Source organism: Myodes glareolus, chromosome 4 (assembly GCF_982192425.1).
Source record: "Myodes glareolus chromosome 4, mMyoGla1.1, whole genome shotgun sequence".
NCBI lineage: Eukaryota > Metazoa > Chordata > Mammalia > Rodentia > Cricetidae > Myodes > Myodes glareolus.
The window spans coordinates 10137406-10152410 of record NC_142029.1 but is presented as its reverse complement, the minus strand read 5'-3'; the positions used below and the strand labels follow the sequence as shown (position 1 = coordinate 10152410).

The 15005-nt window shown below is 47.6% G+C and overlaps 1 protein-coding gene across 1 annotated transcript in view; it reads left to right on the top strand.

Moving 5' to 3' along the window:
• Glb1 (galactosidase beta 1) overlaps positions 1 to 15005 on the top strand; it is a 75147-nt gene that overhangs the window by 32903 nt on the left and 27239 nt on the right. Inside the window, exons 8-11 of the mRNA XM_085688991.2 lie at positions 2790 to 2911; positions 2992 to 3032; positions 8496 to 8608; positions 13446 to 13520. Coding sequence (XP_085545117.2) covers positions 2790 to 2911; positions 2992 to 3032; positions 8496 to 8608; positions 13446 to 13520 — 351 coding nt within the window. The remainder of the gene's footprint in view (positions 1 to 2789; positions 2912 to 2991; positions 3033 to 8495; positions 8609 to 13445; positions 13521 to 15005) is intronic.

Here is a 15005-nt window from a genome sequence, read left to right as displayed (position 1 = left end):
GCATGGCCACACCCAGCTTTCTGTGGTGAATCAAACCCAGGGCTCCCTGCATACAAAGGATGCCAGTCTGCTAACTGAGCTACATCGTCCCTAGGGAGCAGTCAGTTGAGGAGCCTGGGAGCCGCTGGGCCAGGATCTGGCTCACATGTGTGTGTGTTTTAAGGTTTCATTTTATGTCTATGTCCATGCATGTGGGTATTCTCAGAGGCCAAAGAGGCATGCAGGATCCCCTGGAACTGCTCCATGTGGGGTCCTGGGAACTGAACTCCAGTTCTCTGGAGGAGAAAGACATGCCTTAGCCTCCAAGTAGCCTCTTGCTGGAAGACTTGTTTCTAACACTCTGAGCTTCCCCACCTGGCTTGAGGATCGGGTAAAATGCAGACGTCATTCTGCTGTACTTGGGTGGACCTCAGGAAGAAGCACCAAGAGTGTAGTTTCGCTGAGCTGCAGCTGCTGGGAGGAGAGGGAGGCCGAGGCTGGGCCTGCATCCACCCTGCATGCTTTGCTCTTCCCTCCGGCTGCAGCGGCAGCTGCTGTTGTTTAGACAAGAGCACAAATTTCAGCGCTGCTGGAGCTCTGTGGCGCATGCTCAGATGGGCGGAGCTACTTCCTGGAACCTCTCCAGGGTCCCTCTTTTTCCTTTCTGACGGTGAACTGATGTTAAGTTGCCTGTGGACAGATCGTCCTTATGTTTAGGTGGGTCTCAAGATCAATACTTAAGCAAAAAGAGTGACTCGTGTGTAAAGGATGAATTTGGAGCTGTTTTTGTCTTTAATTAAGGTGTTTTGGGGAGCCCACCAGAGAAGACCACTCAGACACAGTTTATAGCCAGTTGAAAGTCTTGCTTCTAGTCCGCTGGGACGATGCTCAAGGATTGGAGGCCTTAGTGTGACACCGACCAAGGCAAAAATCTTGCCTCTTATCTTGCTCAACAGCAGCAGGGGGAGATTTCCTCACACAAACAGTTTAACAGAAGCTAAGATAAAGTTAGCCTGGGCATCTTGGCCTCAAGGCCTAGAGCAGAGTTGGGTAATTTTCCACTGGATTCTCCATCAAGGAGATCAAATTCTAGTTAAACCTGAAATGGCCTCAGCAGGAAGACAAGATGGAGGAGCCTGTGCTCTGTCTTGCCCCGTCACACAGGGATTGAATGCAGGGCTTACACATGCTAAGCAATTTCTCTACCATCGAGATACAGCCCCAGCCTTTGTTTTTTTTTGTGTGTGTTTTCATTTCCAATACAGTCTTCCTAGGTGATCTCCAGTTGGTTTCAGATTAATTAATTATATAACCCAGGTTGTCTTTGAACACATAATCCTCCTGCCTCAGCTCCCCAAATACTTGGGTTATATTTCTGCACCACCATGCCTGACTGGATTAATTATTTATGAAACTATCTTGTCAGCTAAATGCTTTGGCGTTGGGAGAAGGGGACATGAAATGTGGGAGCAGCTGACAAAACTGATGTAGGTAAAATGAGCCAGTTGTTCCGGCCTGGAGCGATGGCTCAGTGGTTAAAAGCACTGACTGCTTTTCCAGTGGATCTGGGTTCAATTCTCATCACCCATAGAGTGGCTTAGTTGATTTTTTTTTATGATTTTTATTTTGTGTTCATTGGTGTTTTGCCTGCATGTGTGAAGATGTCAAATCCCCTAGAACTGGAGTTGCAGACAGTTGTGAGCTGCCATATGGGTGCTGGGAATTGAACCCAGGTCCTCCACAAGAGCAGCAAGTGATCTTAACCACTGAGCCATCTCTCCAGCCCCCACTCAGTTGATTTTTAAGCCAGGTAGTGGTGGTGCAAACCTTTAAATCCCAGCAATCCCAGCACTTGGGAGATAGGGGCAGGTGGATCTTTATTGAGTTTGGGGTCAGCCTGGTCTACAGAGTGAGTTCCAAGAAATCTGGGGCTATCTAGAGAAACCCTGTCTCAAGAAGAAGAAGAAAGAGGAGGAGGAGGAGGAGGAAGAAGAGGAGGAGGAGGAGGAAGAGGAAGAAAGGGAAGGGAAGGGGGAAGAGGAAAGGAGAAAGGGGGAAGGTGGAAGAAGGGGGAAGTGGGAGGAAATGAAAGGAAAGGGAGACTCAGTTGTCCCAACTGGAGGATTGAATATTGGATGTGAGATTCTAAACCTCAGATACTGGAATCAGTAGCTGCCCAAGTCCCTTCTGTAAAATGGTGCAGTTCTTGTGGGTTTATATTGTACATCCTGTCCTAGGCTTAAATCCTCTCCAGGTTGATTAAACCTGATGTAGCATAGATGCTGTGTGGATGTCTTACTTTATTATTTAGGTAATGATGATGGGGAGGGGTGGAGACTGGACCTTCCAGTACTGACACAAACTTTTTGTCAAAAAAAAAAAATGTAAAGATTTTTTTCCTTGCATTTGTAACCTCTTGCCGCTACCACCTGAGAACTGAAATTAGAGATGAGTACCACCATACCCAGTTTATACAATTCCAGGGATGGAACCCAGGGCTTCATTCATGCTAGACAAGCATTCTACTAACTGAGCTACATTCCCAAATATCTCTGTTTGGTTGGGTCTACAATGAGTAAGATGAGATGTCACAACTGGCTGGCACTCAGAGACCCAGGATAGACACTGTTGTAATTGCAAGTCCTCATGGGACCCTCCGAGCTCCAGGTTAAGCATGCGTATCAATTTCCCTTAGCACCTATTGTTTGGAGAAGAGGACAGGGCACGACAGGGACTCCTCGGCATTTCTTGAAGGTTATCCGTGTCTCTTAAGTGCTACCCCCTTTTTCCACCCCCTTTTCCCTTTTCAGATCAACTCTGAGTTCTATACTGGCTGGCTAGACCACTGGGGTGAACCCCACTCCACCGTAAAGACTGAAATAGTGGCTGCTTCCCTCTATGACCTGCTGGCCCGCGGGGCCAGTGTGAACTTGTGAGTATCCAGTTCTGGGAGAGGGAGCCCTGTCGCTGTGGCTCACAGTGAAGTACGTGTGTTCTCTTATTTCTCTGTAGGTACATGTTTATAGGTGGGACCAATTTTGCCTATTGGAATGGTAAGATCCATTTAACATCCATTAGTAAAAGCTTACTCTGTTTCTGGTGCGTGATTTTGGAAATGGTACAATGGCCAATTTTTACTTTTCTGTTTCCATTTGTCTTCTAAATTTCTAACACATAAGAATCATTTAGTTGGAAAAAAAACCTTAAAGGGGCATAATTTGATCATTTAACTACTTCCAGCCAGGTCTCTCTGGCAGTCTAGTGTGGCTGTGTGTGTTTGTTTACATACTCTGCTTTGGTCGTGTGTGTGTGTGTGTGTGTGTGTGTGTGTGTTTATATGTTGTACAGATGCATGTATACATATATATCTGTGGGTTCCATGTATGTGGATGTAAGTGGATGTTTCTTGCCCATCTGCCTGCACCCTGTCCCAACATCTGCTTCCAAATTTTCATGTAGAGACTCAATATTATTTATAAATGCTCAGCCAATAGGCCAGGATTATTACTAACTAGCTCTTACATATTAAGTTAACCCATATTCCTTATTTACGTTCTGCTACATGCTGATACCTTTCTTAAATATCACATTCATCTGCTCGCTCTGCCCTCTCCTTCCCATCATCCTTAGTCTGGTTTCCCCGCCTGTACTTCCTGCCTGGCTCCTGGCCATTCAGCATTTTATTAAACCAGTATGAGTGACAAATCTTTAAAATGTACAAGAGGATTATTTCCCAGCATGTGTAGGTCAGGGGACAACTTCAATTGTCAGTCCTTAGACACAGCACCAGGTGAGGGATCCTCCTGTCTCCAAGTCTCTGCCTCCCCTAATATTTCTCTCTCTCTCTCTCTCTCTCTCTCTCTCTCTCTCTCTCTCTCTCTCTCACACACACACACACACACACACACATCTCTCATACTTGTTTATGCATATGTGTCTGTCAAAGAGCAACTTAGGGGAGTTGGTTCTCTTCTTCTACCCTGTGGATCCTGGGGATTGAGCTCAGATATTTGGGCCTGGTGGAACATCTTTACCCCCTGAGCATCTCCCCACTCCCATCTTGTTTTTAAAAACCATAAAACTGACAATTCTAAATAAGTATTCCAGGTGTCCTCAGAGTTGTACAATCCTTCCCCTCTACTTCCAGAACCTTCTCCCGTCCACTTGAAAGAAAGGCCACCCGCCAGTCACAGCCATTCCCTCTCCTCCCACAGCCCCCGCAGGCCGCCGAGTTCTTCCCTGCCTGGGGACTCTTTGCTCTAGATAGTTCATAGAAACAGAGCCATACAATATAAAGGTTTTGATCTGATTTCTTTCATTTAGCCTAATATTTTCTTTTTTTTAAGATTTATTTATTTATTATATATACAGCGTTCTACCTGCGTGTATGCCTGCAGGCCAGAAGAGGGCACCAGATCTCACTATAGATGGCTGTGAGCCATCATGTGGCTGCTGGGAATTGAACTCAGGACCCCTGGAAGAGCAGTCAGTGCTCTTAACTGCTGAACTATCCCTCCAGGCCCTAGCCTAATATTTTCAAGGCTCATCCATATTCTATCACTTAAAATACTTCATTCTTATTACTAAATAATATTCTAGGGTTGGGATGTAGTTCAGTTGCTGGGGTACTTACCTACCTCGCATTCACAAAGCCCTGGATTTGAGCCCCATGCACAAGCCTGTTGTGATGAGCCACACTTTAATCCCACCTGGGAGGTAGAGGCGAAAGGGTTAGAAGTTCCAGGTGATTTTTAGCTACACAGTGACTTAGGGTCCAGTCTGGACTACTTGTGACCCTCTTTCAAAGAATCAAGAGAAAGCTAAGTCAGGTGTGGCAGTGTGCACTATACTCCCAGCATTGGGGTGGCAGAGGCAGGAGAATTCTCACAAGTCTGAGGCCAGCCTGGTCTACGTAGTGAGCCCTCGGCAAGCCAGGGCTGCATAGCGAGATGTCTCAAAACAAAACAAAGGGTAAATAAAAATAAGCTAGCAACAGCAATGACGAAAGGCAAAAGCTGTCAGCCCTCCAGGGACCCTGCCCTACTGTGGCCGTAGAAATCTGTCTCCTGCCCACCTTTTGTTTGGTTCTCTTATCAGGCTTGTTCAGAATAGCGGTTATTGACATTGCTTTACAGATAAGAATATAAGGGTGCCAGGAATCACCCCACACTTCCTCTTCTGCTGGCAAAGGACAGAGCCTGGACTAGAGCCCAGGCTGCCGTGAGCCAAGGCACTGCCATTCAGATAATGCCCTGCAGCCTGTAGGCCTGGAACAAACCCCAGACCAGCCAGGTTTTGTTCTCCAGGCCTCTGGAGCTGCTTTTGGCCGAGCTGGCCTGAACTTAGCAGCTGTATTTAGACCCACTTCCCAGGGGAGGGACTTGTGCATCCAACCTCAGGAAATGTGCGTGGCTGTGTGTATAGTGTACCTCCCACCCCCATGTGTCCACACCTCAGTACCCTGGGTACTCCACCCTTCCTGGGGGGGGGGAGGACCACTCCTGCTCACATTTCCATCATCTTCTTGCCTTGAATCCCCCACGTGTGGCTTAAGCGCACGCCGCTCCCCAGTAGTACTGGTCACTTGCTGCGCAAGACAGCGGCTTGAGTGTGAGCCCCGAGCCCATGTTAAGAAAAGCCGGGCAAGCCAGGTGTGGCAGTGCACACCGTGATTCCCAGTACTTCAGAGGCGGAGCCCTTTGAGACCAGCCTAGTCTATAGAACAAGTCTCGGGACAGCTAGGGCCACACAGAAGAAACCTTGTCTCCAATACAAAGTGAAGGGAATGGAAGAAAAGCCAGGCATGGTGAGGTCAACGTCTATAATCCTAGTGTGAGCAAGGGGAGGCAAGCAGATCCCTGGGCTTCCTCGCCAGCCAGTGGAGCGTAGTTGGGGGCTCCAGGCCGATGAGATACCCTGTCTCCCAAACTAAATTAAGGACCAGGGAGATGGTGCAGTGGCTAAAGGTTCTTGCTGTCAAGCCTAATGACCTCAGGACCTATATGGTGAGAGGAAGAAAAAAGGGGAAAAAAATGACTCCTGAAGCTAGCCTCCACATACATACCATGATATATATACAAACAAAATTAATTAATTAACCTAGCTTTTTCATCCATTCAAAACCAGATGGGTAGCTCCTGGTTTGTACATGCATTTGCACACATAAACATGTTCACACATGCATGTGCACATATGCACGCCTACCTACACATACAGTGCACCTGCGTGCATATGTGCCCATGTGTGCATGCACACACTCACACACACATAAAGAACTAGAAGAAAGAGTCTCTAGTTGACCCATTAGTAACCCCGTTCATTTCACTCCGGCTGTTGCATTTGAGTCTGGAAGTTACACCTGTCGCATTCAACAGCATGCTACTCACTGATCTCCCCACCCCCGTGCCTGGTTGGGCTGAGGACTCAAGGGTCAGCATGGCTTGGTCCTGCCTATAAGGTGCCTGAAGCTTAGTGCAGATTGAATCAAATAAGAAACCCCGTCGGAAGAGGAGCCACACAGCAGGTGAACTCCTTAGAAGAGGATGTGGTTTGTAATCTCTCTCTGTGTCGCGGGGAGGGAAGTGTTTGAACCTGTGCTCCTATGCTGCCCCTGGGGCAGGCAGACCGGATGTAGAGCTGTCTCGCAAGAGTAGGAAGGAGAGGAAGTGTTGGCTGAGTGGTCTTCCAAGGTGAGATTCTGTGCAAATTGATGAGAAAGCGAGGCCAACCTGATCCCCTGGCTGTTTCGTCAGCTGCTCCGACACCGGGTCCTCAGGCCCGTCGTTTGGGAGCTGATCACAGAGTATTGGAGAACTGTCATAATTTTTCCTCATTTGCTTACAAATTAAGCTCTTAAAGAGAGCCATCATAAAGCCACTTCATTCTGACATGCCTGCATGGCAGAGGGCTGTCTGAGCTAGAAGATGCACAAGCCTTGCTGGTCCACAGTAGGCTGCAGCAGTACACCTAGCCTGCAGGTGGCCGCGAATTCCACCCCAGCACGGCAAAAACCTGGCTTGGTAATTCACACCTGTGACCCCAGCAGCAGGAGATCAGAAGTTCAAGGTCATCCTTGACTGCATAGTAGTTTGGAGTTAACCTGGACGTCTCTGCTCTCAGCCCCCCACGGGACCCAGGCTCTCCACTGCAGGGTTCTAACACCGTTTCTGCAGGTTCCCATATGTCCTTTATGCATGGGTGTATTTTCAAAGGGCTGGCCAATATTCAGGGAGCCTGGACCTGGGGGTGTCATCTTTGGCAAGCTTAGGAGTTTCTGGTCTAGACTCTGCACCTTGAACAATAATTGCTACGGAATTATTTTTCTGGTCATTTTGTGTCCTCAGCCCCGACCTCTCCTCATTGGTCTTTGTCACGGGTCAAGTTCCAGGGAAGTTGTATTGATTATACTTACCATTGCTATGATAAAACACTTCACAAAAGCAAACATAAGGAAGTGAGCGGGAACTTCAGGTGGTCATACCACATCTGAAGTCTGGAAGCCGCGAGAGACGAATGCCGGTCTCAGCTGGCTTGGTCCTTAGGGTAGGACACCAGCCTATAGAATGGGAGCTTCTTCCATGGTTAGGGTGGATCGTCTCACCTCAGTTAACTGGGCCTGGAAACTCCCCCCACAGACATACCCCAGAGGTTTGTCTTCTGCGTGATTCTAAGTCCCTCAAGTCTCAACCATCACAGGAGAAGGCCCCACGGTAGCCAGACAAGACCATCCTTGGGTGTGTTCTCAGGAGCAGCACCTGCCACACAGAGGAATGACTGGGTGCAGAAGGCGGGGTGGTGTAGCTCTGGGAGTGGCTTCAGCCAGTCCTGAGGAAATCTGGAGCAAGGGAGGTGGTTTGTACGTCCCCAGGTCCCCAGCCTCAATGGTTGATAGATAAAGGCGGTCGGTCCCCTGAGGGACATGAACTGAGGAAAAGCAGGTCCTAGAACCGACTGCTCTTCCAGAGGGCCTGGGTTTGATTCCCAGAATCCACATGGTTTCTCACAGCTGTATGTAACTCCGGTCCCAGGAAACCTGACACCCTCTTCTGGCCTCAGGTGGATCAAACATGGCATATATACTGAAGAAAACACATGCACACAAAATTAAATTAGAATGAGAAGAGAGAATGACCTTGAACTTCTGATCTTCCTGCCCTACCTCCCAAATGCTCGGTTGCAGGCCTGTGCCACCACATCCGGTGTCTGCTGTGCTGGGGAAGCACTTGGTCAGCTGGATCCCAGCTCGGATGATTTGGGCATTTATGTGTCTGTTTATTGTTTGATTTCTTTTATTTTTTGTTTTGTTTTGTTTTGGGCAGGATTTCCCAGTGTAGCCCTGATTGTCCTGGAAATCGCTCTGTTGGCCTCGACTCAGAGAAATCTGCCTGCCTCTGCCTCCCGAGCCACCACTGCCTAGCTCTTTACTGTGTCTTTCATTTCTTCTCGCCCTAACCTGTGTCCCTGAGCAAGGCCCACAGTAGTGACCAGTGACATATTTATTTGTTTTTGTCTTCTAGGTGCCAACATGCCCTACGCGGCACAGCCTACCAGCTATGACTACGATGCCCCACTGAGTGAGGCCGGGGACCTCACTGAGAAGTATTTTGCTCTTCGAAATGTCATCCAGAAGGTGGGTCCTTTGGATTCTTGGCAAGCTGGACTGGTAGGGAGCCTGTCATGAACTCCCTATGACTCTGTAGGTGACTTCCTACCTGGAACCTTATCGACAGCGTGGTTGAAGGGAGGCATGGTTTGGGGCACAGCCGCACCCAGTGAAGACTCCATGAGTTTATCAGCAAGGCTGTAGGCTCCGTGTCCTCCATCTCCGTAGGAGTGGAGTTAGGGTCCCCAGTCATGAGTAGGGAGAGCCAGGGACGTGTCTAAAGCTATCCAGGGTGGTCTCTGACATAGTACGTCCAGCAAGTAGAAGCCAGAAGATGTGTCCTTGTGGGAGCTCATGTGTGTTGAAGGATAAATGGTTGACACCAGTGTGCAGGCAGATGTGCACGTGCTGGAGAAACGTGGTGTTCTATCTGGGCCAAGTGACTGCTGCTTGCTCTAGCTGCCTCTGGAACCTCTGGCTCCTGCCAGCAGCCAGCCTTTGAAGCACCTAAGTACTCAGGTGGGGTTTCCTGTCTCTGCGGTGAGTTTTTTTTTTTTTAAAGAAAAAGAAAGAAAGAAAAGAAAACAAAACAAAAAAAACCCACAGTTTTTCTGCTCAGTCACCAGAGTTTTGAAGTTTTGAAAAATCTAGGTTTTCTTTCTATAGTGGTAGAACTTAAGTGTTATGTAATGTCAGCTTTAAGCATGTGTTAAGATTTGTATTAGGAAATATTTTCTTTCGTTTTTTTGGGGGGTTTCTTGTTTGTGTTTTGAGACAGGATCTCTCTGCATAGATGAGGTCGGGACTTTGAACTCACAGAGATCTGCCTGCTTCTGCCTTTTGAGAGCCAGGATTAAAGGATTAAAGCCAGGATTAACATACCATAGCTGGAAGGTTCTGGAAAAGCATGATATAAACCAGGTGTGGTACACAGCTGTAATCTGGAGGTGGAGCAAGGGCACCAGCAGTTAAATCATTCTAGGTCGTATGTTCAAGGCCAGCCTGGGCTACATAAGACACTGTCTCAAAAGATAGAGAAAGAGAGAAATATATTCTCATCTAAAGTTTCTTTTACCGTTTAAAGGTTTTATTTATTTTTTTTAAGGTTTATTTTTGTAGCCAGGCAGCGGTGGCACACGCCTTTAATCACAGCACTCGGGAGGCAGAGGCAGGTGGATCTCTGTGAGTTTGAGGCCAGCCTGGTCTACAAGAGCTAGTTCCAGGACAGGCCCCAAAGCCACAGAGAAACCCTGTCTCTAAAAATAAAAAAAAAATTACTTATTTATTGTGTGTGGGTGTGGTGTGTATGTGTGTGGGTACCTGAGGATGCCAAAAAAGGCCACTGGACCCCGGAGCAGAGTTCCAGGCAGTTGTGAGCTACACCGTGTGGGTTGGTACTGTGAACTAAACTCAAGAGAGTTCACATTTAACCGCTGGACCATGCAGCCCAATTCATCATAACGCTTGATACATACTGATAGATTTCCATCTTGTATGTGTGCATGTGTATGTTTGTAAGTATGCGTTATGTGTCTTCCTTAGTCCTTCCTCACCTTACTCTTGAGGCAGAGTCTCACCCTGACCCTGGAGCTCCCTGATTCAGCTGGCTGACTGACGAGAAAGCCCCAGGAACCCTTCCGTCTCCACCCCCATCTCTAGGATCACGGGCATATGCCACCCTGCCCAGCCTTTTGAGGGGCCCCTCTTGCTTGTGTGAAAACTACTTTGGAGATTAATTTCAGCTAATTTCTTCATGTTCTACCTTTTGTTGTTTTTCTTCTCCTTATTTCCCTTTTGCCTTTGTTTGAGGATGTTTTTGTTTTGTCGTTTCCCTTCTTCTGGTTGGGAAGGGTTTTTGCTGTGTTTTTGTTTTCTTACCCATTCAAGTGTGTTATTACCTGTGTCCTTAGAAGTCCCAAGGCTACTGTGTATGCAAAGTGAACAGAACACAGCAGCCAACACCCAGTGGGAGCCTCCCTGGTGTTCCTTCCTCATCCTCAGCACCCACCCACCTGCTCTGAGCTGACCACTGCCCCAACTTCTGTTGCATATATTAACTTTGCTTGTTTTGACCTTGATATAAATGGAGTTGTACAATATGCACCCCTCTGTGCCTGGCTCTCAGGAAGCTCCAGCACTCATGTGGTTCATAAATAGTGAAGAACTCGGTTGATAGAGTAGTTGCCTGGCTTGCACGGAGCCCTAGATATGATCCCCAGCACTGTGTAGAGGATATGGGGCCGCACACCTGCCATCCCAGCGTTCAGGAGATGGGAGCAGGAGGATCAAGAGTCACCCTTGGCAACATAGTAAATTTGAGGCCATCCTGGACTATGTGAGACTCTACCTGAAAACGCAATTTTAAGATGGAATAAGGACCTGATGAGATGTATCAGCAGGTAAAGGCACTTCCGGTGGATCTGAGTTTAGTCCCCAGCCCCCACAAAACCTGGGCTGGGCGTGATGGCAGACACGTGGAATCCCACTTGAGAAGTGGAGGCAGGAGGATCAGGAGTCCAAGGTCATCCTCCGCTACCTTGAGAATCTGCTACTTGGAATCATGTTTTAATTGATTACTTAATTAGTACTATTTTGGCTTCAGGTAATGTTTTTATCTATGGGTCTCATTCCTTCACAGATGACTGAGCAGGTATCTGTCATGTACTGATTTATGCTAGCTGATTTTAGCTTCTCGGTACATACAGGCCTCCTGCAGAAGGTAATATGTGAGCCAAGACTTGTAGGCAGAGGCGAGAGAGCAGCGTGTTGATGGCCAGGGCTGGAACATTGTCGGAACTCAGCCAGGGAAAGTGCCCTGCTTCTAGGACAATTGGAAGGAGCCAACCAGTGCCATGCAGGGAGATAGATGAAGCCAGGGTCCAAGACAGAACTGTTGCGTACATCCACTAGGCCAAACTCAACTGTTGTGTACCTCCGCTAGGCCAGACTGAACTGTTGCATACATCCACTAGGCCAGACTGAACTGTTGCATACATCCGCTAGGCCAGACTGAACTTTTGCATGCATCCGCTAGGCCAGACTGAGACTGTTTTTTCCCATTCATTCATTCATTCAGGTTTTTCGAGACAGGTTCCTCTGTGTAGCCCTAGCTGTCCTGGAATTCATTCTCTAGACCAGGCTGGCCTTGAACCCACAGGGCTCAGCCTGCCTCTGCCCACCCCACAAGTGTTGGTATTAAAGGCATGGGCCATCACCGACCGGCTCTGGAATGGCTTATTTTAAAAGACAGAGTGGAGCCTTCTGTTTGTTTCGCCCAGTGCTGGGGATCATGCCTAGGGCCTTGCCCGTGTCTCTGAGCAAGTCTCTGGCCCTTAGTGGTCTTTCTCACGGGACTTGCAATGGATTTGTTAAAGTGTTTGGAATATTTGCTTGCATGAGGAAGGGAACTACCTGATGACCAGTGCCCATGTAGAGTCTGCCTGGCCCCTGCCTTCTCCAAAGACTCAGAGAATGAAAGTGTCTCTCTCTCCCTGTGAGTCAGGGTTAAGGGTACCCCAATGGAAAGGGAAAGAACGGCTTCCCCGCAGGCTGTGCTAAGCCTATAGTCACTGATAAAGGTCACATATGAATCTTCAAATCATCAAGGCTTGACAAAAACTTGTGGCATTTGCATTTTTCTAAGATACTGTCTTTGGTGTGGGTAAAGCTGAACCAGGCACGGTTAACACTTTGACCATAAAACTATAGAGTAAAGCGGCCCTCCCTCTCCCGTCCTAATGAGGCACTGGTAACTCTGTTTTTATGAGCTCTTGAATAAATTGGTAACCTGTTTCAATAGTTCTCTAGTGTGTGTGTGTGTGTGAGAGAGAGAGAGAGAGAGAGAGAGAGAGCGCATGTGCACTCCTGTGAGCTTGTCTGTTCATACATGTGTCAGGGACAGAGGCCAACTTCTGACATCTCCCCCTGTCTGTCTCTGGTCTGTTGTTTGAGACAAGATCCCTCTCTGGACTCTGAGCTTGCTGTTCAGCTAGACTGACTGCCTAGCAAGCCCTGGGGATTCACCTCACTTCAGTCTCCCTGGTGCTGGGTTACACATGTGTAGCGCCACACCTGACTTTCATGTAAGTCCTGAGGATCTGAACTCGGGTCCTCATGCTTCTGTGGTGGGCACCCTGCCCACTCAGCCCAGCCATTGGCCTCTGACTCGTCTCTGAGCAAAGTTGCTCACGCTTTCTGGCTGTGTGATAATCAGGGAATCTTGAACATGTGACTTACTACGAGGTTCATACAGCCTACGCAGGTGTCTCTCACTGAACAAGGACTCTTTATAATTTTCCACTACCGAGCATCTCCACACGAAAATGCTGAATAGGCGGATGTATGAGACTAGAGCAGGATGAGCCAGTTTCCTCGGGATCTACTGGATTCCCAGGGGAGGAGCAGCTCTCTGCTGAGTGCGCCCCTCCAAATGCTGGACAAGCCGTATTGACGTTCAGTTTGGAAGCCATGTTTCAGGCACAGATTATGATGGAAAAATAAAGGATATGAAGTATAGCATTTGTGTATATTTGCTTATTTTCTGAAACATTAATTACCTGGATAGGACGTTACAATTTTGCTAAGCAATAAACTACTACCAATAACACATTATTAAACCAAGATGAGACATGGTGGTACATGATTTTAATCCCTGCACTTGGGAGGCAGAGACAGGCAGATCTCTTAGTTCGAGGCCAGCCTGGTCTACAGAGTGAGTTTCAGGACAGCCAGGGCTGTAACACAGAGAAACCCTGTCTAGACAAACAAAAAAGAAAAGAAGAGAAAAAAATAATTTTACAGGTGTGTGTCTAAAGGGTTAACTTTTTTTTTTTCCCCCTCTTCTCTCACCCACTCTGCTTTATAGTTTAAAGAAGTCCCGAAAGGTCCTATCCCTCCATCGACACCCAAGTTCGCATATGGAAAGGTTGCTCTGAGAAAGGTAAGACACAAGGTTGGGAGTGTAGATCAGTGGGTAGAGCGCTCGCCTGGCATCTGTGGCGTCCTGGGTTCCCTCCCCAGTACCTCATAAACCAGGTGTGCTGACACACACCTTCGCCCCAGCATTCAGAAAGTAGAGGCGGGAGAATCAAGTGTTCAAGGTCATCCTTGGCTACAGGGTGTGTGAGAGGCTAGCCTGGACTACCTAAAAATCCTGTCTCAAAAAGAAAAACAAAGTCAAGACCTCACGGAGAGTCCCATGGGGAGACAGTGAGTGAAAGTGTCTCAGGCGGGCCGGGGGCTTGCCGGGTTTCTCCGAATCTCTCTTCTGAGAGCTGGCGGAGTGATTGACGTTTCTAGGGGAACGCAGCGATGGGAGATAAGATGTGGATGTCAAGTGACAGGATGCAGAGACACCGCAGGAGAGTGAGGGCTGTTCCTGAGCCGCTCGGGTCACTTGGCTCCGTGCTTGGCTTTCAGAGGCAGTGCTGTGGGAGGAACATCCTGCTCCTTATTCTGCCCAGTGAGGCTTTCTCCCATCGTTTGCCTCTTTAATTTCTTTCTTCATTAGTGCATTTATTTTGGGGGTTGGGAGAGGTGCATACCGTGATGGAGGCCAGTGGACAACATGAAGGAGTCTGTTATCTCTTTCTACCGTGGGGGTCTAGGGACTCAAACTCAGGTCATCAGACATAACAAGAGCTCTTACCTGCTGAACCATCTTGCCAGCCCCATCCACCTATTTTTAATGAGTTCCTCCAAACCCCAGGACTTTTGATATCTCTGCCCTTAAATTAGATCCAAAAGAAAAATCATATCCTTGTAGCTTATTGAATACTGGACCATCAGAGGAAAAATATAGAAATTACTCATTAATAAGAGGTAAGGTCGTTTTATTCTGGGAAAACTGGAGAGAGTTACTTAACTGTTGGGAGGAAGGTTGTACCAAAATTGGTTTGTTTTTACCCTCCGGGTCTTCAGGTTTTCCCCCTCGACCCATCCTTACTCCCACATGTATTCGTTCACCAGAAAAAGAAGAAAACATGAACAGTCACTTATTTCTTAAGAATCTTGAAATTCTAAAATAGCAACATACGTTTTTATCTTTAAGGCAAACGCCAAACACCGTCGTGTACTTTTTCCATTCGAAGCCTCCTGACTTCTGGTTGGCTGCCTGTGCCTCTGTAATAGTTTCCACCCAGTGTTGTGGAATCTGTGCCACATTCTACAAAGATTGTGGTCTTTGATAGGAATCTCTTCTTAGATTCACCACGCTTGAATCACACAAGGACGGGGAGCTTGCTCATCACTGTAGCTGCTTAAGAATGGGTGCTTGGTTTAAAAAAAAAAGTAAAAAATTCTTGTACATGATATAAAATAACTCCAAATGTCTAAAACAACAGCAATAATAAGTTGAAAAAAATACAGCTTAGTGCCATGAAGGAAATTTGGGGATGATAACTCATACCTGAAATCCTAGCACTTT